Genomic DNA, 26,063 nt, shown 5'->3' with positions numbered 1-26,063 from the left:
TATACTTTTTCTGCATTTCATTTCTCTCTGACCTCGCCTTTACAATCCTCCCCACAAACCATGCGCGCGCACATACACGCATATATAACTAAGGAGAACACTTCACGCCTCTGATGAAGTGGACTGTAATCTTTGAAAGCTTATCGCCAATAAATGTGTTAGTCTTTTAAGCAGCCACAACACTCCGTTGTTTTCACTGCAATAGAGGAACATGGCTACTCCTCCGGAAGACGTTTAATATGATCTCTTTCCCAAGTGAGATCCCTAATCTCTCATCATCAGAAGCAGCAGTTCCATCCCCTGAAACTGCCTGCAACAGATGGTTGAGGGTTCTTTGTTTCTCACTCACAGCACATGCAGACACATGCTACTTCCCATCCACTCAACACAGAGACTGCAGAATTCAATCAACATTCTGCTTAGCACAGGTGCCACTTCATATCTCAAGTAATCTTATAGTTTCACAGCCACTGCCCCTTCTCTCCTTCCTCCCCTTTCCCAGTACACAGGGACATTCAACAGCAACACAGACACAACTTGATGAAAGAAAAGGGGGCTTCCATTTACACTGAGTGCAGGAACGCTGAAAGTGGGAGTAAACCAAGTTTTTCCCCCTGCCCAGGAGTTCCTGTTACCATCTTACTTGTTTATCTCATCCCATGTTCTGAGCCAATAAAATGTAACTTGGAAAGTAGGAGGCACAACAGAGGTGCTTCCTCACCAAAGAACTATGCTCAAGGAATGTGTAGAACTAAAAAAAACCCACCCACCCATCTCAGGCCTTGCTGTGACAAGCAACATATGCTAGATGCCTAGATTTAAAAGCACTCAAGGAAGCAAGCAAGCCACATTTGGTCTCTTTGGGTGGGTTTGGATAGCTGCAAAAAGAGGAGTGATCCTACCAAAGGTAACGTAAACAAATGATTTTTTTCTGCATCAGATAGGCCATTCACAGAATTATAATAATAACAATTCTATACCAAAGTAACTAATTTGACTCGAATATACAAATCAGGCTGTTACATGCAATTGTTTTGCATAATTTGTTTTCTGTCAAAATTATCACAGGGCAGGATGCAATTGTGATACTTACTTCTGTATTTCATTATTTCTTTCAAATTATTATGCTTCCTTTTGAAACTTAAAAAAAAAAATCAATTGCAAGGTGCTGCATTCTTTTCTAGATTCCATATTTTGTATTTGTGCAGCTATTTCATGGATGCTAAACTATCCTCACTATTGTTATTTGGTTCAAAATGGCAATTGACTTATATTCATTCTTAATTCTCCTTGGTATTGATATTTTGCCCTTTAACAAAGTTCTTAGGGCAGTTGCAGATAAAAATAAATCAATGTAAGAAGCATATTAAGGGCAAATAGATAGACATAAGTAAGCTAGTGATCTTTCAGGAGACAGAACTATTGGATTATAGAAAACCGAAGGGAGAGTGTGCCCAGAATTTAGTGTGAGCTATCCAATACCACATATTTCAGGTGTTTTGGGACTTCAACTCCCATCATCACCACTGGCTTGAGCTGATGGGAACTGGAGTCCAATAACACCTGGGTGGCACTAAAGGCAATGACTGTTTTAAACTTGTCCACGTACACTGGCCCAAATCTGAAAGTGACCCGAAGACATCACAAAAATGTCACAAAAAGGGTTGGAATGGAGTGGGAGCAGAACAGGGTGGTGCAGTGCGGTCTTACAGGGGCCCACTGACATGGGTGTGTGTGTGTGTGTGTGTGTGTGTGTGTGTCTGGGATGTAACACCGGTCCCTGCCTGTAAATTGTATACCCCTGGCATAGTACATAATGTCAGGATTACAGAGAAAATGGGAGTTTGTGGGAATAGCTGGACCTTCTGTTCTGCTTACAAAAGGGATCATTCACGCTGCTGCACACTCTATTAGATTTAGGAATAGGGACCATGTCTGGTATTGTCTGAACATGATGTCTCTAGTTCAAGTTTCCTAGACTTCCACAGAATAAGGACTGACCCTCCTGTCTCACTTTTAGCTGCAGCAATGAGCAGTGATGCAGAAATGGAGGTTTTTGGGGTGGCTGCCCCTTTTCTCCGAAAATCTGAGAAGGAGCGAATAGAGGCTCAGAACCAACCCTTTGATGCCAAGACCTATTGCTTCGTGGCTGATCCAAAGGAGGAATATGCCAAAGGGAAAATCAAGGGCACTGAAGGTGGCAAAACTACCGTGGACACAGATGATGGCAGGGTGAGTGTCTTTGAAGATTTGGGATGGGGTGTGGAGTCCTCCTTTTCAATAAGCATGTGCTAAGATTTTCCAACTGAATTGTTCTGATCATAATTGGGACGAAATTTGTGAAGCACTTAAACTGCTGGGATGAGCTACTGAAAACATCTCTATAATATGTATATTAATTTTTACACAAAGAGTTTTCGGTCTGTCCTGAAGATAGGTGGTGGTATCATCATCATTATCATCATCATCATCATCCTACATTTCACCCCAAGATCCCAGGGTGGGTTACAATAATTTAAAACACAACATTAAAAAGTTTTTAAAACTTACAATTACTTTAAAAATTGTGTGGGTCCTAAATATATGCCATCACTATTGAAATAATTTCATTTGTACTGCAAGCTTACACTGTGGCATAACCATTCCTCATTGAAAGTCCTTCCTTCTTTGCATTTCAGACTCTGACTGTCAAGCCAGATGATGTGTTTTCTATGAACCCACCTAAGTTTGACAGAATTGAGGACATGGCAATGCTGACGCATCTGCATGAACCTGCTGTTTTGTATAACCTCAAAGATCGCTACAGCTCCTGGATGATTTATGTAAGTGGTGCTATCCTGGTCCACAGAAAGGAATCCCCAAAGGGAAAGGGTCTAACAGTATTTTTATTGGTTTTCATGCAGACCTACTCGGGCCTCTTCTGTGTCACTGTTAATCCGTACAAATGGCTGCCTGTATACAATCCAGAAGTGGTGGCTGGCTATCGGGGCAAAAAGCGCACAGAAGTGCCTCCCCACATATTCTCCATCTCTGACAACGCCTATCAGTTCATGCTAACTGGTACGTATACTTCACAACTGAAAGGGGAATAAGGTGTTATAAGCAGAAGGGAATTGGAGGAACAATCATGATACCATCAGGCTTAGTAAACCTTTGTCACATGCCCAGATTTTAGGAAAATTATTCCAGTGGTTGAACCTGTAACTCAGCATATGCCTCTGCAGCATAATGAGCATGCTTCTCCCTTTCCTTTTGGCAGATCGCGAAAACCAGTCTATCCTGATCACGTAAGCAGATGCTTTGGATTTGTCCTACTTCATATTGCCAAAGTACAATTCTAACATAAGTAATGGTCCTCCATTTTTCTTTACATGATGCTTGCTTTTATTGTGACAGTGGAGAATCTGGTGCTGGAAAGACTGTCAACACCAAGCGTGTCATCCAGTACTTTGCAACAATTGCAGCTACTGGAGAAGGAGCTAAGAAAAAGGAATCTCAATCCAAAATGAAGGTAGGACGAGATGGGCTGGCATTAGTGCAAATAAACCTGTGGTTGGAAGCATACAAAAGGCACTGCTGAAGAACCACAGACTCTGAACAACTTCCTGATTGGTTATACAGTCATCCCTTGGAATCTGTTCCAGAAGTCTGTTCGACTTCCAAAACATTCAGAAACCAAAGTGCGGCTTCTGATTGGCTGCAGGAACCTCCTGCAGCCAATTGGGAGCCCCGTTGGACGTTCGGCTTCCAAAAATAGTTTGCAAACCAGAACAGTCATTTCCAGGTCTGCGGCATTCGGGAGCCAAAACGTTTGAGAACTAGGCTGTTCTAAAACCAAGGTATGACTGTACTCTGTTCTGTTAAGTGATCAGGTCTATAGAATTTCCTTCATCAATTAAGAAACAATGGGGCTTACAGCCAAAGTATCACAATTCACCAAGCCCTGAGACTTCACTTACTGGATCCACATGGGATAGCTTTCTGAAGATTTTTTTTAACTATGCTTTTTCTTTAAAATAAGGGCTGTGGATTTCTAAGCAATAATTAATTCATTCTGTGATGTCCTCATGACACTTGCTTCCAGAGCTGTTACAATAAAAAGCTATGAAGCACTTCCAGCATACAGCATCTCAATAATTTTCATGGCAACTGCTGAGAAAGGAAAGTGGTTGAAGAGTATGTTGTTCTTTTTTCTTTTTCTTTTTTTTGCATTACCTATCTTCCTCTGCCTGAAACAGGTTGTGAAATGTGGCTATATCCAGCCACTAGTCTAAGGGTGCCTCTAAGGCTAAGCAACACAGTACCATGGACGGCTGTCCAGGTGGTAGAAAGGACAAATCATTCCTCACACAGGAATGGTTCTAGTTGAGATGCACAGAGAATTTCCTGCTGTTCTAGCCACACTTTCGTATCTTGTTCCAGGGGAAAAGGATGTAGTATGAAAGGCGTGGCCACAAACTGTTTCTTAATTCACCTTTAGTTTCTTACAGTTTCCTGTCTCTCTTCCTTTCTTTTCCTCCCTTTTTCATTCTTTCATTTCTTCATTCCCTTCCTCTCTCTACCAGAGCAATTCAGAGTCAAACTTGCAAAACAAACAAACAAACAAACTGGGAAGGGATCATACAGTAGCTATAAGGATGCATGCAACAGACACCTTCTCACTTGAACCCTTGAGTCACTTTCAGATCCCTGCTTGGTGCAGGGAAAAATGAACACATCACCTGTATCTGAATACCCAAGACCAATCACTTGTCCTAAAATGAACATAATTATGACTCAAGGTCCATTCATGACCCAGGCATTCTTCACATTAATCAGACTTAAGGATCTAATTATGACTTGGTCAAATTGGAGAGTGAAACAAGTTAAGGGGTAGTTTTTCATGAAAACTAATGCGGAAAGCTAACACTTAGCTTTAGAATATAGCATTGTGAGCATAGCATTGTGCCCAAAGTCTTGTGTATTTATCCATGTACATTCAATAGCTGTTACTTCCATTGTTTTATTATTCACTTTTCAAATATTTCCTTTCCTTTCCTTTTATAGGGGACACTTGAGGATCAGATCATCAGTGCCAATCCCCTATTGGAGGCCTTTGGAAATGCCAAGACTGTCAGGAATGACAATTCCTCTCGCTTTGTGAGTGGTGCATACATTGCAGGATCTAAAAGTCGTTATCGATTTTTTAGCCAATAATATCAGCTGTCTCATTATTGTGTTTGCATTTCACATCCTGGGACTGATCATGAAGGTGTTGCCCTGGAGGAAGTCCTGCTGAAGGAATGTGGCTTGCTTTGTAGTTGCTGAGAAATTAACAGGCAATTCACATATCAGTTTTACATAAAGATTTCAAATTCTTGTTTGTCTTTGGTAAGTTGTACACCAGTGCCAAGACTTTGAAGTGCTTCAGTAGCATCTTTTCATGTCTTCTAAACTTATCTCATTTTAAGAAAGCAGCTTGTAAATTGATGCATTTCACAGAAGGAAGCGGAGCTGTGCACATCAATAAATGCAAATAGCCAAAAGCTGGGATTCAGCTCTAGCAGTAGAATAGCATTTTCTAACGTACTTGAGGTTAGCAGACTAGCTTAGGAGGCACAGGACAGGCTGTACAGCACACAGATTTGTCCTTCAACACCTCTAGCATCAGTCCTCAACATTTGCCACATGAAGCAGCTGCTTCACTCCGCCTACTAAGAGGACTGGCCCTTTGTACAGAAATCATTTGTTTATTGAAACAGTTACCATATTGGCCCGAATATAAGCCACACCAGCAAATAAGCCACACCTTTAAAATTCAAAGGGAAAAAAGAAAAAAAAAGACAATACCCAAATATAAGACGCTTCCTTAAAATTCCACAGGCACTTACACCCATAAATGGCAAATGTAGAAGAAAATCCTACAGCGATATTGTAAAAGCCATTTTTTGTAAGGTTGTGAATTTAAGCCACACTTTAACTTTTCATGGTCGGAAAAAAAAGTGTGGCTTATATTCAGGCCAATACGGTATATCTCATCTTTTGGTTTTTCAATTGAGCCACCAAAGCAACTAACACCTTCCATTAAAAATAGAAACTTAACACAGAAATCAATGCCCCTTCCATCCAGAAACATAAGGAGCAATTCCAATAAACAAACAATAAAATGAAAAATCCATAATAGATCTAATCCTGGTAGTTGTGTTTTCTGAAAGGACCTGGATCGCTGTTGTGACTTTTTTTCTCTGTACTTTGCAGGGCAAATTCATTCGGATTCATTTTGGTGCCACTGGAAAGCTGGCCTCTGCAGATATTGAGACCTGTAAGTATCCCGATTGGAACACAGCCAGTCAAATATTAAACCGGGTTTACAAACATTAAATGTGAATCTTTGTTGCAGATCTGCTGGAAAAATCAAGAGTAACTTTTCAGCTGAAGGCTGAGAGAAGTTACCATATTTTCTATCAGATTCTCTCCAATAAGAAGCCTGAACTTATTGGTAAGAAGGATTCTCATTTATTTCCTTCCTGAATGTCTCAGATTATCTGGTAAAGCAGAAGAGGATCTTATGTTAGTTGCTCAACCAGAGCTACACAGAACTGGGTGGGGAGGGAGCAAGAGAGAATTGCTCAGAACCATTTACTCTCCTTCTGTATCTTAATCTAAGATGTTATGTGGCGATTATCAGACTCTTCTAATTTCATTTCAGAAATGCTTCTCATTACAACAAACCCTTATGACTATCCATTTATAAGCCAAGGGGAGATTTCAGTACAAAGCATAGATGACCAAGAGGAACTAATAGCTACAGATGTAAGTATAAGTGCTGCTGCTAATATAAATACTGAGTAACAATTTCAGCTAATTGCTGCATGAACTTTCTTACAGACGGCTATAGACATCCTGGGCTTCACTGCTGAAGAGAGAGTTGGAATCTATAAACTAACTGGGGCAGTGATGCATTATGGGAACATGAAGTTTAAGCAGAAACCACGAGAGGAGCAGGCAGAGCCAGATGGCAGTGAAGGTAACAGTTCTCTGGCATCCACCATTAAAAAAAGCCAGTTTCCAGATCTCATTTGGGCGGGGGGGGGGGCGGAGAGAGAATTTTCACGTGAGGTGTGCAAAGCATCCTGCAAAGATTTCACATTAAAAGAGATTATATACAGTTCTTCCTCAGCTTTTGGCAATTAATCTGAATCGCTCTCCCTGTCATAATTTTAATGAGTAAATTACAATTGCAGCTACAACTTTAATTGTGACTATCCCATTCTCAAATGATTATTGCTTTCTGGCTGTCCTGAAAGAGTTCCATCCATATTTGCTTCTCGTATGTTGTTTTGTAGAGGCTGACAAAGCAGCTTATCTGATGGGCCTGAATTCTTCAGATTTACTGAAAGCCCTATGCTTTCCCCGAGTGAAAGTGGGAAATGAATATGTGACCAAAGGTCAAACAGTGGACCAGGTGAGGACATGCATCAGATCAAAAACATTTATTAGCTTATGTGAGGGGCTCTTACTCAGGCAAGGTACATTTCATCCTTTCAGTATGCTGCTTAGTAAGGATTTACAAGTTTGGGGGGAAATCTGTTTTCTTCTGGTAACATCCATCCCAGCTAGATTAATGCCACTGGAGCACTATTCAGAAAAGGTCACACCAGCAGGGAATCGATAGGGCATTTGCAATAGTTTGGGATAGATAGAGAGGAACTGGTGAGATGAGACAACATGTACAGGACACCCAGTACCGTCATCATCTTCTTTCAGGAAGCCCTGTGGTAAAGCAGCTTGTATTCCCCACCCCAACTTGGAAGGAGAAGTTTGAAGCAGAAAGATCAGATATTTAAGCTACTCACCTCTTGTGGTGGGTTTCTGAGCTGGGATCATTCAGTTTCCATCTTAACTAGCTAACACTATTATTCCTGGGTCATTCCATATCCTAGGCCAGACAGTGATTCATAGAATCACAGTTGGAAGGGACCACAAGGGTCTTCTAGTCCAACCCCCTGCAATGCAGGAATATTTTGCCCAACATGGGGCTCAAACCCACAATCCTGAGATTAACCATTTTATGCTATACCAATTGAGCTCTAACAACTTGTGCAGTGACTTGTTTCAGCAACACTGTTTAACTATGTAGTGGCCGCTAATTGTCTGGACTGTTGCCTGCAGGTGCATCATGCTGTCAATGCCCTTTCCAAATCTGTCTATGAAAAGCTATTTTTCTGGATGGTACTTCGCATCAACCAACAGCTGGATACAAAGCTGTCCAGGCAACACTTCATTGGGGTCTTAGATATTGCAGGCTTTGAAATCTTTGAGGTATGTGGACCCATTGCAACTTCTTGCCTCTCTTGTAACAGCCAAATTAACTGCCTAGGCTGAACTTGTTCCAGAAAGTCGGCTTATAAATATTTATATAAATATATTTTGCCTTGTGCACTCTGTCCCAGAGTATGGTTGTAATGGGTGATATGGGGAAGGGGAAGAATAATTTCCCATGCTCGCACCTTCTCTTCCCTTTTGGAGAGGGACAAGTTAATCCCTAACCTCAAAGAGGTACCATTAATTAAGAAAATATTCCACTATTCCCTTCTGCATAGCCCCCTTCTTTCCTCTAAAAATTGTGAAGAATTAATTCTAAAAACTGCTTACCTGTGTACCTTTGAAGCCAAAGCCATCATATTAACATAATATACTCTGGTGTTAGTTCAACAGCCTGGAGCAGCTCTGCATCAACTTCACCAATGAGAAACTGCAACAGTTTTTCAACCATCATATGTTTGTGCTGGAGCAAGAAGAGTACAAGAAAGAGGGGATTGAATGGACTTTCATAGACTTTGGAATGGATTTGGCTGCCTGCATTGAGCTTATTGAGAAGGTACATTTGCCATATTGTCTTGCAGTGGTGGACCTTGATTTTTGAGGCCCTGAAAGTTGAACTGTTATTGGGACCCCTTCACGCCCAGCAACGAGGTCTGGGTAACCTCTTATCTTCTTCAATGGGGTTGTTCTATGACAGATATATATATATATATATATATATATATATATATATATATATATACACACACACACTACAACATCTCAGATTTTGCTTAAAATTGCTGTACTGTGACACTTCACCTTTACAACATCTGTGCTACTGACTCTCAAACTTTGGAATTGGTGAAATACATACGGCAAAAAATTAATCCGTTTGAGTCATGTGACTGAAACTGGATCTACTAGACCCAATTTTTTCAAAGCAATGTGGAATAACGTCACTTCTGGGACCCCTCTGGGATTAGGGCCCCTGAAGGTTAAGCTTCATTAGTTTCATAGTAGATCCACCCCTGTTGCCTTGTAAATAAATATCCACTTCATAGAAATACATATCTGAAATAAAACTTGTTTGTTTTTCCATTTAGCCAATGGGCATTTTCTCCATCCTGGAAGAGGAGTGCATGTTTCCTAAGGCAACTGACACTTCTTTCAAGAACAAGCTCTATGACCAGCATCTTGGAAAATCTGCTAATTTCCAGAAACCTAAGCCTGTCAAAGGCAAGCCTGAGGCCCACTTCTCCTTGGTCCACTATGCAGGGATTGTGGACTACAATATCGCTGGCTGGCTGGAGAAGAACAAAGACCCTTTGAATGAAACTGTTGTGGGACTCTATCAGAAATCATCCATTAAGATTCTGGCCAATCTTTATGCTGCCTTTGCTACCATAGAGGATGGTATGTTATCTTCATCTATTACAGAGTGGTCCAACACATGGCCCTCAAGGCCTTTTCTGGCAACATTTGATGCACCCCCCCCCCCGAGTTCTCATGCTGCTTTCCCAAAGCTGGCTAAGCAAGGTGCTGGACTTTGGGCAGAAGGTGTGAGGGTTCTGACAGGGTCCTAGAGTCCTCCCTCCTTCCCAAAGCCTAGTTAGTGCTTTCCTAGCTTTGGGCAGGCAGTGTGAGGGCTCTAGAACCAAGCTAAAGCCTCCTCCCCAAAGCCTGGTGCCTCACTTAGCCAGCTTTGGGAAGGCACTGTAAGGACTTGGGTGTGTGTGTCAAATTTTGGCCTCACTCCCCATCCCACCTCTGTGACAAGGCAGTGTGTGAACTGTGGGTTCCGTGTCCTTTGGCCCACTTGGTATGAAAATTTGGGCCACCCTGATCTATTATATTTGGCTTAAAACTGCGTGACCTCTTGCACTGACCATGGTTAGAAGGATGGCCAGAATGGCTGACCAGAAATATCACCAATTGTACTTACGTCTTGCTTTGCAGCTGAAAGTGGTGGTGCTACTAAGAAGAAAGCTGCCAAGAAGAAGGGGTCTTCCTTCCAAACTGTTTCTGCACTTTTCAGGGTAAGGCTTGCAGGCATCCTCAGAAAGACAGGTGCCCCGCTGCAATAAATATATTTTTGTAGAAGCAAATCTCATTAATTGGATAGTCAATAGTTTGTATATGTGGTGCCATTAGCTCAAATGGTGGACGGCTTATAGAAGTGCCTAAGAGCATATATCACCCAGCAATGCATTTGACTTTGATCCTTTGTTGGAAACTGAATGCTGGACTACACTGATCATGCATCTGAGATGGGTACATTATTTAAAACAACAACACACCCCAATAATTTTGCTTTTTTCATGTGATCGTCATCTACTTAAATTACAAAGGGATCAGAAAGTATAATAATTAGAAATGATAAAATAAACAATATTAAAGGTGTGCTTATGGGTATTAGGCTTGTATATAATAAGGTTTAGATCTTGGAGTGGGGGTAAGTACAGTAAATGTAACAAATAAGTTAATCTTATTTCCATTTTTGGGGAGCAGACCTTATTAGCCTACACATTTCATTTTTATTTTAGGGCATGTGGAAGAAGAAGAACATTTGTAAATAAATATAATATGGCTCTTTTTATCAGAATAATAAAATTTTAACAGCATTTAATATAAATTTCCAAATTACAGGAAAATTTGAACAAACTGATGACCAACTTGCGGACAACTCACCCACATTTTGTGCGTTGCATCATCCCCAATGAAACTAAAACTCCAGGTAACTAAGACAATCTGACATCAATTTCCAGCAGGAGTTCAGTCGAGTATCAGGGAAAGCTGCTATTTAGGTTTTCTCTTCCACAGGTGCAATGGATCACAGGCTTGTTCTGCACCAGCTACGGTGTAATGGAGTGCTTGAAGGCATTCGAATCTGCAGGAAGGGATTTCCAAACAGAATCTTATATGGGGATTTTAAACAAAGGTCTCAGCTACATTTATTGTGATCTTCCTAATTTGCATTGAGGCAATTTGTTAGGAAAACACTGTCTAGAATTCTGGATAACAATGACACCTGTGTCTGCTTGAGCATCACTTTATATACTATAATTTAGATACAATGGCATTTTTTTTGCAGAAAATATGCTTTTTAATGCTGCCCTGCCCTCACTGTTTTTGCCTGGGGAACTTCCGTTTAGGATTTTGTACAATACAAATAAATATTTGGATAAAAAGTATCGCAGCCTCCTCAAACTAACCACAATCTTGCTGCCTATTTATGGGCAGTTACCTAAGCTGTTTAGAAGTGTTTGCTAGTGGGAAAGAGCTTCTTCCTTCTCCACTGTTTAGAGCGCTAAAACCTGTTTGTGTTTAAATGGACAGATACCGCGTTCTGAATGCTAGTGCTATCCCAGAGGGCCAGTTTATGGACAGCAAGAAAGCCTGTGAGAAACTGCTGGGATCTATTGATATTGATCACACCCAGTACAAATTTGGACACACCAAAGTAAGCACTTCTCTGTGCTGAGAAGAGTACAAGCAGTGGCTCTACTTTGGCAGCGACTATACTTTGCCTTCTCTTTTTAGGTGTTTTTCAAAGCTGGGTTGCTGGGCCTTTTGGAAGAGATGAGAGATGAACGTCTAGCATTGCTCATCACTCGCACACAAGCTATGTGCAGAGGGTACCTCATGAGAACAGAATACCAAAAAATGGTGGAAAGAAGGTATAATGTTTCTCCCCAGGTTTACACCAGGGAGCTTCACTTTACTGGATGCAGAGCCTCCCCCTCCCGCCCTTACCTTGATTCCCCAGAAGTGTTAGAGGAAAGATACCCTACAAATGAGATTTTTGAAACACTCCTTAAAATTTCCACTTCTCCCACCCTCTCTGTGTTGTGCCTATGTAATCCTATCATGCTGCTATAATCTCCTTGGGCTATAGGAGCAGACCTCACCTCTTCTGTTATACATAGAAATGCTGGCAAACTGAAACTAATTGCTTAAGCTGCAATCCCAACCTCACTTACCTGGCAGAAAGCACCAATGGACTTACTTCTGAGTAGATATGGTTGGGCTTGCACCAAAAGATATCTGCTACAGGTCTCTTGAAATTCTGTTAACTGTAGGTGCTAAATCAGATTTTTCAGAAGAGGGGTGATGAACACTATTACACTCAAGTCAAGAGAGGAGTGGGCAACCTCAAGCTTATCTGACCCTCTCCACCCATCACTGGGCCTGCTTTGCATCCTTCTGAGTGTTTTTGCCTGCCTGGAATGTGCCCTTGAGCTTCAATTTGCTTTCCTGGGCGGAGAATAGGGTGTGTATGGAAAAACTAGCCTACTGCGCAATTGTAAAATTTTATTGCTCTATCTCAGGCATGTCCAACAGGTAGACCGCGATCTGCTGGTAGATCACGGGGTGTTTCTGGTAGATCCTGGAGGATCTTTGGCCCCTCAGTGATCTCCCCCCCCCAAAAAGAAAAGAAAGCTCCACAACTTTGTCTTTCTAAAAACAAAGCTCAAAAACTCTGGGTCCCCCCAAAAAAGCTCCACAACTTTGGCATTTCCAAAAAAGCTCAACAACTGTGTTCCATCCAATGAAAATAGGTAGATCACTGCCAGTTTTTTTATACTGTGAGTAGACTGCAGTCTATTGGGAGCTGGATGTCCCTGCTCTATCTAGTTTTGCCTCTGGCCCCATCCACCCTCTGGCATGTGGTCCCAGAAGGGAATGTAGCCGCTGGGCTTAAAAGGTTTCCTCACCCCTGAGTTAAGGGAAATAAATCGTCAAGTAGTTGCATATTCATTTACCGTAATTATTTGCAGGCGAGCCTCTTGAAATTTTGCAGTTGAAGCCTCATTAAGGAGCTCCCGAGCTTTGCTTAGGAAAACTAACTTTCCGCAATGAGTAACTCTGTGAATTGGTTCCATCACAGGGAAGCTATCTTCACCATCCAGTACAACATTCGCTCGTTCATGAACGTCAAACACTGGCCATGGATGAAGCTGTTTTTCAAGATTAAGCCACTGCTGAGGAGTGCAGAGGCAGAGAAAGAATTCGCCAATATGAAAGAAGAGTTTAAAAAAACCAAAGAAGAACTTGCTAAATCTGAAGCCAAAAGGAAGGAACTGGAAGAGAAAATGGTTTCTTTGCTGCAGGAGAAAAATGACTTGCAGCTTCAAGTGCAGTCTGTGAGTAATTCACAAATATCTCCCCATGGTCAGTTTTAGGAAATGTGGTGCTCTAAGCAAATTGTTAAATTATCACTATCTCATCAGGCTTTTCCCTCTCCCCATCAGTCAGCTGTCCCCAGTTGAGATGTCTAGCTTGCGTCAGCTGCTTCACAGCAAGCTCCCAGTAAGATCTGTACTCTGACATGCCGCTACTTACCCTGCTGCCCTTCACATCCATCTCAGGCTGTTCATGAGCTGCCTTTTTCCGTTATGGGGCTGTTTTGCCTCATGCTACGCTCCTTCCTACTGCTGTCATCTTGCATTTGGCCTGTTCTTCCTTTGTTTGCACCTGGCACCCTGGGCAGCAGATGACCAGTCACTTTTGCTGTAATTGAGAAGGGAAAGCCCTTCCATCATTTATTGCAGGAAAACTTGCTACAGCTAGGTAGGATTGCCTATTGGCTGGATCCTTTTCAGATCCTTCCTTCCTTCCTTCAGAACAGTTACTTATGCTAAGTTTGAAGAATAGCCAGTTAAAGTCAAATGGTAACACGAGCAGTTGAAAAAGCTTACAAACATAGCCTTTATACTTACACTCACTCACTTTCTCACTCTCTCTCTCTCCCCCCCGCCCACAAACCCAGCAACCCACCCTGAATTATTCTCAGTAAACAAGAGACATTAAACAGCATACAGTCTGAGAGGTCATACTGGCACCACAAAACTCCTCCCTTCTTCTCTTGTATTGTATTTCCTTTTTGACTATATAGGTACAGCACAGATAACCCCATCTTGAACTAATGCTACAGTGTCACTTGCTATCTATCTATCTATCTCCCGGTATATATTTAAAGTGACCACCAAATCTTGAAATCAAACACAGAGATGGAAGAGAAGGCATAAATATAGTGGGAAGGTGGAACTGATTATGATGTTGGATCTGAATGGTCCATCTTGCAGAAAGATACGCACTAATGGGCTGAGATGCAAAGACATGCTTAGGAATTTCTATGAGTTTGTGTCCAGCTGGTGTGATTTTTGTTTGTTTGTTTGTTTGTTCTCCAATCCCCTGGAACAGAAGACATCCCTCATACCATAACAGAAACTGTCTTTGAAAACCTTCCCTCCCCTTACCAGTTTTTAAAGCAGCATGTCATGTGTGGCTGTCATTTGACAAACACAAGTCTAAAGCCACCTTGATGACCTGGAATTGGTTTGGATCCCAGTTATGGAGATAAAATGTAGAGAAGTCAAAGCTTTTAGCTGCCTTTAAAGGGGGGGGGGAGCAATTTAGAAAGTGGTATACTGTTCTACTGCCTGATGGAGTTGAATGATAATATATCTGATACATTGTTCTCTAACAAGGAAAGTGAAAGTTTGGCAGATGCTGAGGAGAGGTGTGACCAGCTGATCAAAACCAAAATCCAGCTGGAGGCAAAAATCAAGGAGCTGACTGAACGAGCGGAGGACGAAGAAGAGCTGAATGCAGAGCTGACAGCCAAGAAAAGGAAACTGGAAGATGAGTGCTCCGAACTGAAGAAAGATATTGATGACCTGGAGTTAACACTGGCTAAGGTTGAAAAAGAAAAGCATGCCACTGAAAACAAGGTAACCTTTAATATTGCCTTCAAAATGCCGTTTCCCGTACTATCTGCTAAGATATTCAATTGCCATATAAAGTTTTGAAAAATTGTCACACTTTTCACTCTCATGTTACAAACTGCTAATTTCTTATGTAAAATGGCTTCCCATCTCGTGCCTCTACCTCTGCAATTAAAGACAGTAAGTTAAGGACAAATACAAAGAGTAAGCTTACAATGATCCTATCCTTACAATGTCTGCCCTTAATCGTCCTTAATCAGTATTTCAGCTGATCTCAACACCATCAACAATCTTATGCTGTGTTTTGTAGGTGAAGAACCTAACAGAAGAAATGGCAGTTTTGGATGAAACTATTGTGAAATTAACCAAGGAGAAGAAAGCCCTCCAAGAGGCCCATCAACAAGCTCTTGATGACCTACAAGCTGAAGAAGACAAAGTTAACACTCTCACTAAAGCGAAAACCAAGCTGGAGCAGCAAGTTGATGATGTGAGACAGCTAATCCCAGTCATTCTTGAACTTTGCATGATATTTTTTCATGATGACTTACTTGCTTTGGGCTGGATTGTTATAAGCTGCCTTGAGTTATAGCTATGTAAAAAGGTGGTATACAAATGAAAATGAAACATCTCTAAGTTAATGAAGTTTGTTTTTGAGCCTGTTAATGTGCCCAAGTGGAACTTGCACATAACAGGATACAGGGTTCTCCTGCTAACATACAAGTTTCCCCCTGAATAAGCTGGTTTAAAGGTCCCTGAGTTCAGAGAAGATCCTCTGGAAGCACATCATTAGCAAAACAATAGTGGATAAGGAACACTACCCTTAGTTTGTACTGATATTTGTGTGACGATGGGGAAGGGAGCATTCTGAAGGGTGTTGGGTTTTTTTGCCTCCCATCTTAGCTGGAGATACAGAAATGCTCACTTTCCTGCTAGCAAATGTCCATTCTTCATACTTTGTTAATATTGAGTTTAACCCAAGGAATTAGTAATTTCCCATTATAAAAATCTCTGAGACTGGCACTAACATTAAGCTTTTGTTGCAGCTGGAAGGCTCCTTGGAACAGGAAAAGAAAATCCGCATGGATCTTGAAAGAGCTAAGAGAAAGTTGGAAGGGGACTTGAAACTTGCCCAGGAATCCATAATGGATCTAGAAAATGATAAACAGCAGCTAGAAGAAAAGCTGAAGAAGTACGGAAACCGTAAATTGTAGTTGCATATTAAAATATGTTTATGGGGTAGCTTTTTAATTAAACTGCCTCTTTAATTCCTTTATAGGAAAGACTTTGAGTACAGTCAAATGCAAAGCAAAATTGAAGACGAGCAAACTTTGGGTATCCAGCTGCAGAAGAAAATCAAAGAACTTCAGGTATAAATTGTTTTCTTCATTCTAGCATCCCAGCTCATTTTCACTTGGTAACAAGAATTAAAATGTTTGGTTATAAATAATCTTTGATACGTAAAGATGATATAATGAAACATGCCCTCCTTGTAAGACTGCTCCCAGACTTCAGCACACTTTTGTGCAGATCTACCACCCATTTGGGTAGATGCTGGTATATGTCCTTAGCATAGTAACTATGCTGAGTAAACAGGTTGTCTGGAAGCAGTGAAAGACAGAAGTTTAATAGGATTAATTTGTTTCAAGTATATGTTTGGTAGGACACAACAAATTAGGACCACAGTGGCTCCATTTTCAAATTGTTGTTGTTTTGAATAGTTTGTTTTCAACAGCCTCATTACATTACAATCTATTTTCAAATGTGTGTCTCTGAAGCAGCTCTTCTCTGTCACTATGCTTCTCATTTTCATCTATGACCAGTACAAACCCCAACCTGACTTTCTGCTAATATTTCCCAATATATCCCTGGTTTTGTCCTTTGCTCCTTGCAACTCTCACACCCTTGATGCCAAAAGTTTCCTGATCCCTTCTGCAAGGGTGTCACATCCCATTTTGCCCCTTGAGGTGAAATAGGAAGTGCTGCCCTGCTGCCGCACTGCACCTACTGAAGCACCCTTTTCCTATGTCACTGGAAATTGGCACCAATGTCAGCATTGCTTCTCCACAAGCAGCAGTGGCGGTGTGGTGCCCATGAGGGTGCTGCTGCAAGGGCTTCCATCACCTGAGGTAGGGGCAGGCAACCTAAGGCCTGGGGGCCGGATGTGGCCCAATTGCCTTCTAAATCTGGCCTGCAGACGGTCCAGGAATCAGTGTGTTTTTACATGAGTAGAATGTGTCCTTTTATTTAAAATGCATCTCTGGGTTATTTGTGGGGCCTGCCTGGTGTTTTTACATGAGTAGAATGCATGCTTTTATTTAATATGCATCTCTGGGTTATTTGTGGGGCATAGGAATTCATTCATTTCCCCCCCAAAATATAGTCCGGCCCCCCACAAGGTCTGAGGGACAGTGGACCGGCCTTCTGCTGAAAAAGTTTGCTCACCCCTGGCCTGAGGTGCCTGCTTCACTTCGCTTTATGGGCAGGCCAGCCCTGCTCTTCCACCAGTTCCCCCCATTTTCCTCACTGCCCCTTTTACTTGGAATTTCCTCCCTGAAAATATAATGTCTCTTTTTCTCCAAATCCCGCCTTCCAAATTCTCCCGTTTTACAAAGCCTTTGCCTTAACCTCTTGAATTCTTATTCCCAACTGCAGCCTTGTCCAAGTACATGTAACTGCATTTTCTCACATTTATCTTAGCATCTTCCATCTCTCCACTGCTGATTTTAGATTGTGAGTTCCTGGTCTCTCCTTTCCTTATCTCTCGTTCTTTGATTTATGAACCTTTGTGAAGCAGCATCTTCACATAACCAACAACTTCATTATCAACTACTGGTAACCATAACCACTTCCTCCACCTCCTCCTGTGTAGGCTCGTATTGAGGAACTGGAAGAGGAGATTGAGTCTGAGAGGGCAACTCGGGGGAAGGCAGAAAAGCAGCGGGCTGAATTGGCACGTGAACTAGAGGAAATCAGTGAGAGGCTTGAAGAAGCTGGAGGGGCTACTTCGGCCCAGATTGAAATTAACAAGAAGCGGGAAGCAGAATTCCAGAAAATGAGGCGTGACCTGGAGGAATCTGCCCTGCAGCATGAAGCTACAGTTGCAACTCTCCGTAAGAAGCATGCTGATAGTACGGCGGAGCTTGGGGAGCAAATTGATAACCTGCAACGTGTCAAACAAAAGTTGGAGAAAGAAAAGAGTGAGTGCAAAATGGAGATTGATGACCTGGCCAGCAATCTTGAGTCCGTTACCAAGTCTAAGGTATTTGAAAGTAAATTTGAGTAGTTCTTCACAGTCCAGACTACAAAATGTACATTCTTATCTGTGAACAAAAAGAAGAAATGTATCTCAAATATTCTGAAAAGGTGATCTTTTGCCCAGCAAGGTCTTTGAAGCAGATGATTTTTGGGCAGAAACATATAAGCCCTAGAAGGAGGCACTTGAACCAAAACTCATTGGGCTAATTTAATAATAAACATTGATCCATTTCAGCATTTTTGAGATGTATTTTTCTTTGTTCACAATAAATTCTTCCTTTTGTGTGTGTTTCCTTTTGACTTTCTCAGTAAACACACATACATGACTGACTGCATAATGTATCCTGTTTCATTTCACTTCTTACTACCACAGGCTAATTTAGAGAAAATGTGTCGTACATTAGAGGACCAGCTCAGTGAAATAAAGGCCAAATCTGAGGAAAACCAGAGATCAGTGACTGATCTAACAACACAGAAAGCCCGTCTGCAGGCTGAGTCAGGTAAGGAGGAAAACAGTGGGGATGCAAGATGCAAACAAGGGCTATTCCAGGGTTTTCTTTCCATCATTTGCTTCAAGGTGAACGGTTTTTATTATTTATGTTTTGTGGAATCTATGCAATGTCACATGTTCCTGCAACACATTTTTAGTCTGTGCTTCTGAGGTTAGCTTTCAGAAGCACCAATAAAAAACACAAACCAGGCTATCATGGGGCTAAACTGGTTTAAATTCAAGTATTCTGCTGGCAGAGCACTGAGGTGATAATCTGGTGGTTGAGTGTAGAGGTAGATTTTCATTTTTTAAAGAGTATTCTTGGAACTTCAGTCTAGCTTGTTGCTGAAGTAACAAGGGATGCTGAATAACCGGTGCAATGGCAGATGAAGAGAAAACAAAATGTTAGACTAAACCTCTGAATCCATATTGTGAATGTCAGGCTGAGCCCTGGAACATGCGGGCTAATAAAACGCGGAAGGGAGTTCATCTGATGGCCATTTGTATGTTGCACAAAAGAGGAAACACAAATGACTTGCGCTTCTTCATTTTGTGCTTCTGGTGCAACTTGCAAGCTGCTCGTTAGTGAGAAATGAGCTGCACCCACACTTCGCTCACAACTATCTCACCATGGGAGCCGCTATGCACACTTCTGCTTTGTAAGATGCACTGAACATTAAAAAAAGAGGCATTCAAAACTGTCTCCAGCAAATTCAGAGTGAATTTCAAGCATCACTGAGCAGCAAACCCCAAGTCCAGTATAATAGGGATTAGACTTTTATGTTGGAGTGTACATGCAGGTCCTGTTTTACGACCCCAATGCATTTCCTGGAAATCGTTAGGTGTGTCTACATATAACGAGTCCACAATTTCCATTGTTTCCTATGGAAATATTTCTAACGCCGGAATTGTCTGATACCTTCCCCACCTCCATGGTTTCTTCTTGAAATGGCTGCAACTCATCAGCAAAAAAGAGACAGAGGGAAAAACTGATTTGTCCTCTCTCTCCTGCTCCCTGACTTGTCCTATTTCCCCTGCTCTCTGATTTATCCAGTCTTGCTTCCCACTCTCTGTGGTTTCTGCTTGAAAATGGCTGCTGCCAGCCAACAAAACACAAAAAACCAAGGAAGTGGGCTGTTTGGATAAGTGAATCTGTGGTGCATATAGCAAGGTTTGGGCATAATTTTGAAGTGCGGATGGTGGGACCTGTGTGTATTTTCTAGGAAGGTTCACGCCCTGCTACTTATGGACCAGCAGATCTGTGAAAGGAAGATTGTTGCGGGGGGATAATTCTTAAAGGCATATGGTTAATAGAGCTCACACTGTGAATTAAGACTGGGAGATATGGAATCACACCTAAGGTTATAGTGAATATCACCGCTATTAGCAAATTAAGAATTTGTCTTCTTTGGTTACAGGTGAACTGGCACGTCAACTTGAGGAAAGGGAGAGCATAATATCCCAGCTTTCCAGAAGCAAGCAAGCATTTACTCAGCAAATAGAAGAACTAAAGAGGCACCTGGAGGAAGAGACCAAGGTATTCATAAGTCTATACTGCTGGGGAACATTTCTCTTGATTCATTAAAAGGAATACATTAACATAGGAAGAATTTAATTTAAATTTTCAACACTTTAGTGGACACATCTGTCAGCAGGATCGCAACCCTTCCAATATGCAACACAACTGTACCATGATGAGCTGTCATTGGAACTATGTATAAAAGTTGAGAGGGGATGTATCTGCTTATGGACTCAGCGGAAACCATGACTACATCATGTGAATTAATTATATCTCATGCTATCAGGCTAGGTCTACAGATGCACTGGGAAAAACAGCACAATCCTATACAACTACTGAGTAGTAAATGGCATTCAGTTTGGTGGAGAAAATGGGTTTGGATTACAGCCCAAGACTCATTGAACTCACTTCTTAGCAGATATGCACAGAATTGTGCTCAAGTTTTTAATTTTCCTCATATCTGTCAAACAAAATACCAACTCACTATTTGTGAATATCAAGGTACCTTTAAAAAAAAAATCTAAACATTTCAGGTGTAAGTATTACTGGCATAAACAAATATTTTAACTCACTCCAGATCACTATGATACTTTCTTGTATGACACTGTCACAATTAGGTAGCCTACCACATATTACAGCAGTGAGTCTGCTGGTCTTGCAGGCGACATGATTAATTAACAGTAATCCAAGACTTGGAATACTTTCTTGGGCACTCATAAGTCTCTTCAGTACTGTAAACTGCTTGAGTTTTGTGTGTATAAAGTAGCCTCTTGCTTCATCCTGACTTCTGTCAGGATAGCTTTACTCTGAGATTATACATGCAAAACACCACAGGCATTGTTCCAAGAGCACCAATGTAAGAATCTATGGAATGAATTCAGTTATAAATGGATGCATGGTTTACGGTTCTTAGGCAAAGAATGCACTGGCTCATGCCTTACAATCTGCTCGCCATGACTGTGACTTGCTCCGGGAACAATATGAAGAGGAACAAGAAGCAAAGAGTGAACTCCAACGTGCCCTGTCTAAAGCCAACAGTGAAGTGGCCCAGTGGAGAACCAAATATGAGACAGATGCCATTCAACGCACAGAGGAACTGGAAGAGGCCAAGTAAGTGTTGGGGGTGAGAAGTGGCATGCTAATAAGCCATTTTCACACATTACATTCAACCACATTTTATGTTCATAACAGTAACCTATCCATGTGGGGAGAACACTACAAACTGGGCACTTGGTTCCTCATTCTTAGATGAAGGGACAGACATTCATGATCTTCAGCATATATTTCAGCACGGTGGAAATCATGAAAGTGCTGGGATTTATAGATGACAGTACCCATGTGACTGGATTTTAGTCCAATTAATTCTGTCACATTAAAGAATAAACTAGAATTTGACAACATAACTTTCTGATTAAAATCTGACACCCCACCCAAAATCCAGGAGGACTCACATTTTAATTAATGATGTTGCCAAAATGCATAATAACCTGATTCAGAATATGAATTTACTTGGACTTGCCTATCTGTTCTACAAGCATGCAGGTGGCTAAGATACTGTAAACTATACTGTGCTACTAAGGGCAACCTTAGTAGTTAAAGGGGCATCATCATTACAATCTGACTTCTTTAAGGAAAAAGCTTGCTCAGAGGCTTCAAGAAGCTGAAGAGCAAGTTGAAGCTGTGAATTCCAAGTGTGCTTCCCTGGAGAAAACAAAGCAAAGGCTGCAATGTGAAGTGGAAGACATGATGGTGGACGTTGAGAGAGCAAATGCACTAGCAGCTGCTCTGGATAAGAAGCAAAGGAATTTTGACAAGGTGTGTTTCTCCTCTATAGTATCAGCCCTTAGATGAGAAATAGGCACTCTTCGTCTCAAACTAGCAGATACACTCCACTTGCTTCTGAATTTGAATCTGACTCTCACTTCTACCTACTACTTTACTACTACTACTACTACTAATATAATAATAATAATAATAATAATAAATTTATTACTTATACCCTGCCCACTCTGGGAGGCTTCCAACAGGAGATTAAAAATACATTAAAACATCAGTCATTAAAAAAAACGCTTCCCTAAACAGGGCTGCCTTCAGATGTCTTCTAAACGTCAGATAGTTGTTTATTCCTTTGACATCTGATGGGAGGGTGTTCCACAGGGCAGGAGCCACTACCAAGAAGGCCCTCTGCCTGGTTCCCTGTAACTTTACTTCTTGTAGTGAGGGTACTGCCAAAAGGCCCTTGGCACTGGACCTCAGGGTCCAGGCCAAACAATGGGGGTAGAGACGCTCCTTCAGGTATACTGAAATATTTAAGCCCATTCTCTGATGTCAGAGGGACACCAGCAATTTGGCCCAGATTTGAGGAATGAGGGCACCATGCAGAGCCCATAGCCTGTGACAGAAGGATCTTACAAATGTGTGTCTGTATTTGTTTATTAATGGGAAACCATTCAGTTTCCTGATTCAGGGTTGCATCACCCCTGTACTTATGCCCAGCATGCTTGACATGATTTTGGGCTGTATGACTACTTTGCTATTGGGAATTGGTTTGTGATGGCTGTTTCACAATTGTGTTAAGATCCCAACTTTCTTTTATCATGAAACTTGAGGCGGCACATATAGAGTACCTAGGAGTTGTTCCATCCAGGCATGAACTAGAGTTGCTGCTTAACTTTAACAAGGTAGATGTGTCATGTGCTTTCTGACCATGCGTGTCACATGTTGATGTTGCCATGATTTAGGGACATGTGCCCTGACCTTCTGCTCTGAGGTCAAGAGTGCTATTGCGTGTTTGGGAAAAAGATTGTCAGAGAATTGCTGGGGGACAGAGAGTGGTGGCTGGTGGAATTGCAGTGTATAGTTTTATCAGCCAAGGCTTCCTGTTTCTTTGTTTGGCACAGAAAATAAAGAGGTAGAGAAACCCCCTGTGAACTGTCACTGCCTTCTTCCCAGTGATGAACAGAACTGTTACTGAGAAGACTAGTTTAGCAAAGAAAAATCATAGGCAAATAAAACGGCAACTAACTAACTAAAACACAATGGATGTTAAGATTTTGGCAGAATGGAAGACCAAGTATGAGGAGAGCCAGTCAGAGCTAGAAGGTTCCTTAAAGGAGGCACGCTCCTTGAGCACTGAACTTTTCAAAATGAAGAATGCTTATGAGGAGACACTAGATCAGCTGGAAACAATCAAGCGAGAAAACAAGAACCTACAGCGTAAGTTTCCTTTTTTGGCCTTCTTTCTATTTGTTGGTTATTTTGACTCTAGCAATGATAATTCACAGCGCAGAGGGTCTCAGGGATATGCAGGGAATGCTGACTTTTCTCTGTGCCTTTAGCAGTGGTACAACAAGCAGAAATATCCTCATCATTGCACCTCCATATCATGGAAGCTGCACTGATTCAGAAACTGTCCATCTTTGTGCAGAACTGTGACCAAAAATCAAGAGAAGACTAGAGCAGGTGTCAGATCATAGCACATTCTAGCCTTTAAGCCTTTTAGAACTTTAAGAAAATATTAGAATTAAAAGCGTTCAGAATTTCCAGATCTCTGCACATTCTCATTCTCATCCTGTGATGAGAAGGCAAGGCTAACTTGATATCACTAATGGCAGTTTTCAGAATTGACTGCCCCACACAAATCTCATAAATGTCCTTAGCAAGTATTGGCAACAGCAATTGGTTGGTTCAATTTCACACAATGCATTTTTGTCCATGTAAGCAGTTCCAACTTTCTCTGGTAGCTGGTGGTAATCACAGGTAAAACTGACAGAATTTCCTAGGTTTGGGGGGAAAAAAAGAATTTATGATGGCTCATGCATCATATATGGGAGCATTTGGGATATCTTTCATAATAAAAAATGAGTTTTGTGAACTGTTCTGAAGCAGACAGATGAAGGCACAAGTATCACCTCTCTTTGCAGAGCAGCTCTTTGCACATGTGTGTGTGTTTCTAGTTCTGGAGGCATTTCACCCTTTATCATCTGTGTGTATGTTTAATTCTTCCTAGAGGAAATAGCTGATCTTACAGAACAAATTAGTCAAAGTGGCAAAATTATACATGAACTTGAGAAGGCCAAGAAGCAGATAGAAGTGGAGAAATCTGATATGCAGATGGCTCTAGAGGAAGCAGAGGTAAGATGCCAAAAAGTAGTAGGAAAGAAAGTACAAATGGCAAATAATTAGGTTTTTATAAAAGTCTTTTGGAGTGTGGTAGTTGGAGATGCTCATTTGTTGCATCGGATTCCCACAAACCACATACCAAGCTGAGCTTGGTCCACCAACGATTTGTTTGCCAGATGGTCATCATGGCATGGTGGACATTGTTTAAGCTAAAGGGCAATATGGATATAGGATTCTCTGAAGTCACATCACACCTAATCTTTGAGGAAACTTCTACAGTGACTTCCACATTGGTGTTAAATTGTTAACAGATATTAGTTAACTATGTTTTACTACACTGTGGTAAGATCAAGAAGGAGAAAAGTAATCTAAGTTTCCTCCAATCACAAATCTCTGTGCTGCTTTATTTCTCCAACATTTCCTCAATAGGGTGCTCTTGAACATGAGGAAGCCAAAATCCTTCGCATTCAGCTTGAGTTGACTCAGGTGAGATCCGAGATCGATAGAAAGATTGCTGAGAAAGATGAAGAAATTGATCAGCTGAAGAGGAACCACCAAAGAACAGTGGACACAATGCAAAGTGCCTTGGATGCAGAAATACGGAGCAGGAATGAAGCTGTGAGGATTAAGAAGAAGATGGAGGGAGATTTAAATGAAATGGAGATCCAGCTGAGCCATGCAAACCGTCTTGCAGCTGAGACACAGAAACACCTCAGGAATGTCCAAGGGCAGCTTAAGGTACTTATCTTTCCAATATATCTTTTATATCAAGAGTGGTTAATCTGTGGCCTTCCAGATGTTGCTGGATTACAGCTCCCATTGTCCTTGACCACTGGCCATGTTGGCTAGGGCTGATGGGCAGTGGAGTCCAACAACATCCTGGAGGGTCATATGTTAACCACTATGATATGAATAATAGAAATTCAGTTCTGCTAAACACTTTCCCCTGTTGTGTTTAGGACACACAGCTACATTTGGATGATGCCCTCCGAGGCCAAGAAGATCTGAAAGAGCAAGTGGCTATGATTGAGCGCAGAGCTAATCTGATGCAGGCTGAGATTGAGGAGCTCCGGGCAGCTCTGGAACAGACAGAGAGGGGCAGGAAGTTAGCTGAACAAGAGCTTCTAGATGCAAATGAACGCGTGCAACTTCTTCACACGCAAGTATGGGCTACAGTTGTCACTATAACAACAAAACTTGCCATGCTACATTAGTTCAAATGTCCATCTAATCTCACATTCGATGTCTGACCGTGGCCACTGACATGCTCTATAGTGGTAAACAGAGACATGCTGCCTCCAAGTATGAGGAGGAATAATTGCTTAATCATTACTAGAAACTGCAGCATAAGAGACACTAAAACATCCTCACTGTGTCTTTTGTTTAGAACACCAGCCTTATTAACACAAAGAAGAAGCTGGAAATTGATGTTTCTCAACTTCAAAGTGAAGTGGAAGATGCCATTAAAGAGGCCAGAAATGCAGAGGAGAAGGCAAAGAAAGCCATCACAGATGTAAGAGCTTCTTTTCTCTTTCAGTGGTTGCCACAAAACCTTGCTGTTATCTATAACAATTTTTGTTGGCTCATGGGCACTTGATCACAGTGATCATTCTAGAGCTGTCCAGTCCTTCTGTGAGTGGCTAACAGTTTTTTCCTTCAGTAT

The 26,063-nt window shown here is 41.5% G+C and overlaps 1 protein-coding gene and 1 long non-coding RNA gene across 7 annotated transcripts in view; one reads left to right on the top strand and one right to left on the bottom strand.

The window, feature by feature from the left end:
* Positions 1-26,063, bottom strand: part of LOC308470671 — a 63,828-nt gene that overhangs the window by 24,580 nt on the left and 13,185 nt on the right. For 5 of the 6 annotated variants that reach the window (XR_013982528.1, XR_013982529.1, XR_013982530.1 and 2 more), the window contains exons 5-8: positions 13,630-13,797; positions 10,975-11,173; positions 10,229-10,361; positions 8,635-8,767 (exon numbers count right to left, since the gene is read on the bottom strand). This is a non-coding gene — a long non-coding RNA (uncharacterized lncRNA). The remainder of the gene's footprint in view (positions 1-8,634; positions 8,768-10,228; positions 10,362-10,974; positions 11,174-13,629; positions 13,798-26,063) is intronic. The other variant, XR_013982533.1, reaches the window with a different exon arrangement.
* Positions 1-26,063, top strand: part of LOC308470373 (myosin-3) — a 31,149-nt gene that overhangs the window by 1,744 nt on the left and 3,342 nt on the right. The window contains exons 2-35 of the mRNA XM_080993561.1: positions 2,021-2,232; positions 2,679-2,822; positions 2,904-3,060; positions 3,260-3,287; positions 3,397-3,511; positions 5,047-5,139; positions 6,238-6,301; positions 6,380-6,478; positions 6,689-6,792; positions 6,868-7,006; positions 7,326-7,444; positions 8,152-8,301; positions 8,690-8,860; positions 9,390-9,699; positions 10,243-10,322; positions 10,933-11,020; positions 11,107-11,224; positions 11,623-11,746; positions 11,827-11,963; positions 13,175-13,430; positions 14,778-15,020; positions 15,325-15,501; positions 16,058-16,203; positions 16,291-16,381; positions 17,884-18,273; positions 18,643-18,769; positions 20,178-20,296; positions 21,192-21,388; positions 21,910-22,093; positions 23,329-23,494; positions 24,288-24,412; positions 24,830-25,138; positions 25,360-25,563; positions 25,788-25,913. Coding sequence (XP_080849687.1) covers positions 2,029-2,232; positions 2,679-2,822; positions 2,904-3,060; positions 3,260-3,287; positions 3,397-3,511; positions 5,047-5,139; positions 6,238-6,301; positions 6,380-6,478; positions 6,689-6,792; positions 6,868-7,006; positions 7,326-7,444; positions 8,152-8,301; positions 8,690-8,860; positions 9,390-9,699; positions 10,243-10,322; positions 10,933-11,020; positions 11,107-11,224; positions 11,623-11,746; positions 11,827-11,963; positions 13,175-13,430; positions 14,778-15,020; positions 15,325-15,501; positions 16,058-16,203; positions 16,291-16,381; positions 17,884-18,273; positions 18,643-18,769; positions 20,178-20,296; positions 21,192-21,388; positions 21,910-22,093; positions 23,329-23,494; positions 24,288-24,412; positions 24,830-25,138; positions 25,360-25,563; positions 25,788-25,913 — 5,304 coding nt within the window. The 5' untranslated portion in view covers positions 2,021-2,028. The remainder of the gene's footprint in view (positions 1-2,020; positions 2,233-2,678; positions 2,823-2,903; positions 3,061-3,259; positions 3,288-3,396; positions 3,512-5,046; positions 5,140-6,237; positions 6,302-6,379; positions 6,479-6,688; positions 6,793-6,867; positions 7,007-7,325; positions 7,445-8,151; positions 8,302-8,689; positions 8,861-9,389; positions 9,700-10,242; positions 10,323-10,932; positions 11,021-11,106; positions 11,225-11,622; positions 11,747-11,826; positions 11,964-13,174; positions 13,431-14,777; positions 15,021-15,324; positions 15,502-16,057; positions 16,204-16,290; positions 16,382-17,883; positions 18,274-18,642; positions 18,770-20,177; positions 20,297-21,191; positions 21,389-21,909; positions 22,094-23,328; positions 23,495-24,287; positions 24,413-24,829; positions 25,139-25,359; positions 25,564-25,787; positions 25,914-26,063) is intronic.

The sequence above is a fragment of the Podarcis pityusensis genome (genome assembly GCF_964106645.2).
Source record: "Podarcis pityusensis genome assembly, chromosome: 2".
Taxonomy (NCBI): domain Eukaryota; kingdom Metazoa; phylum Chordata; class Lepidosauria; order Squamata; family Lacertidae; genus Podarcis; species Podarcis pityusensis.
The sequence above is the reverse complement of the archived record's forward strand: the minus strand, read 5'-3'. Positions and strand labels throughout refer to the sequence as shown.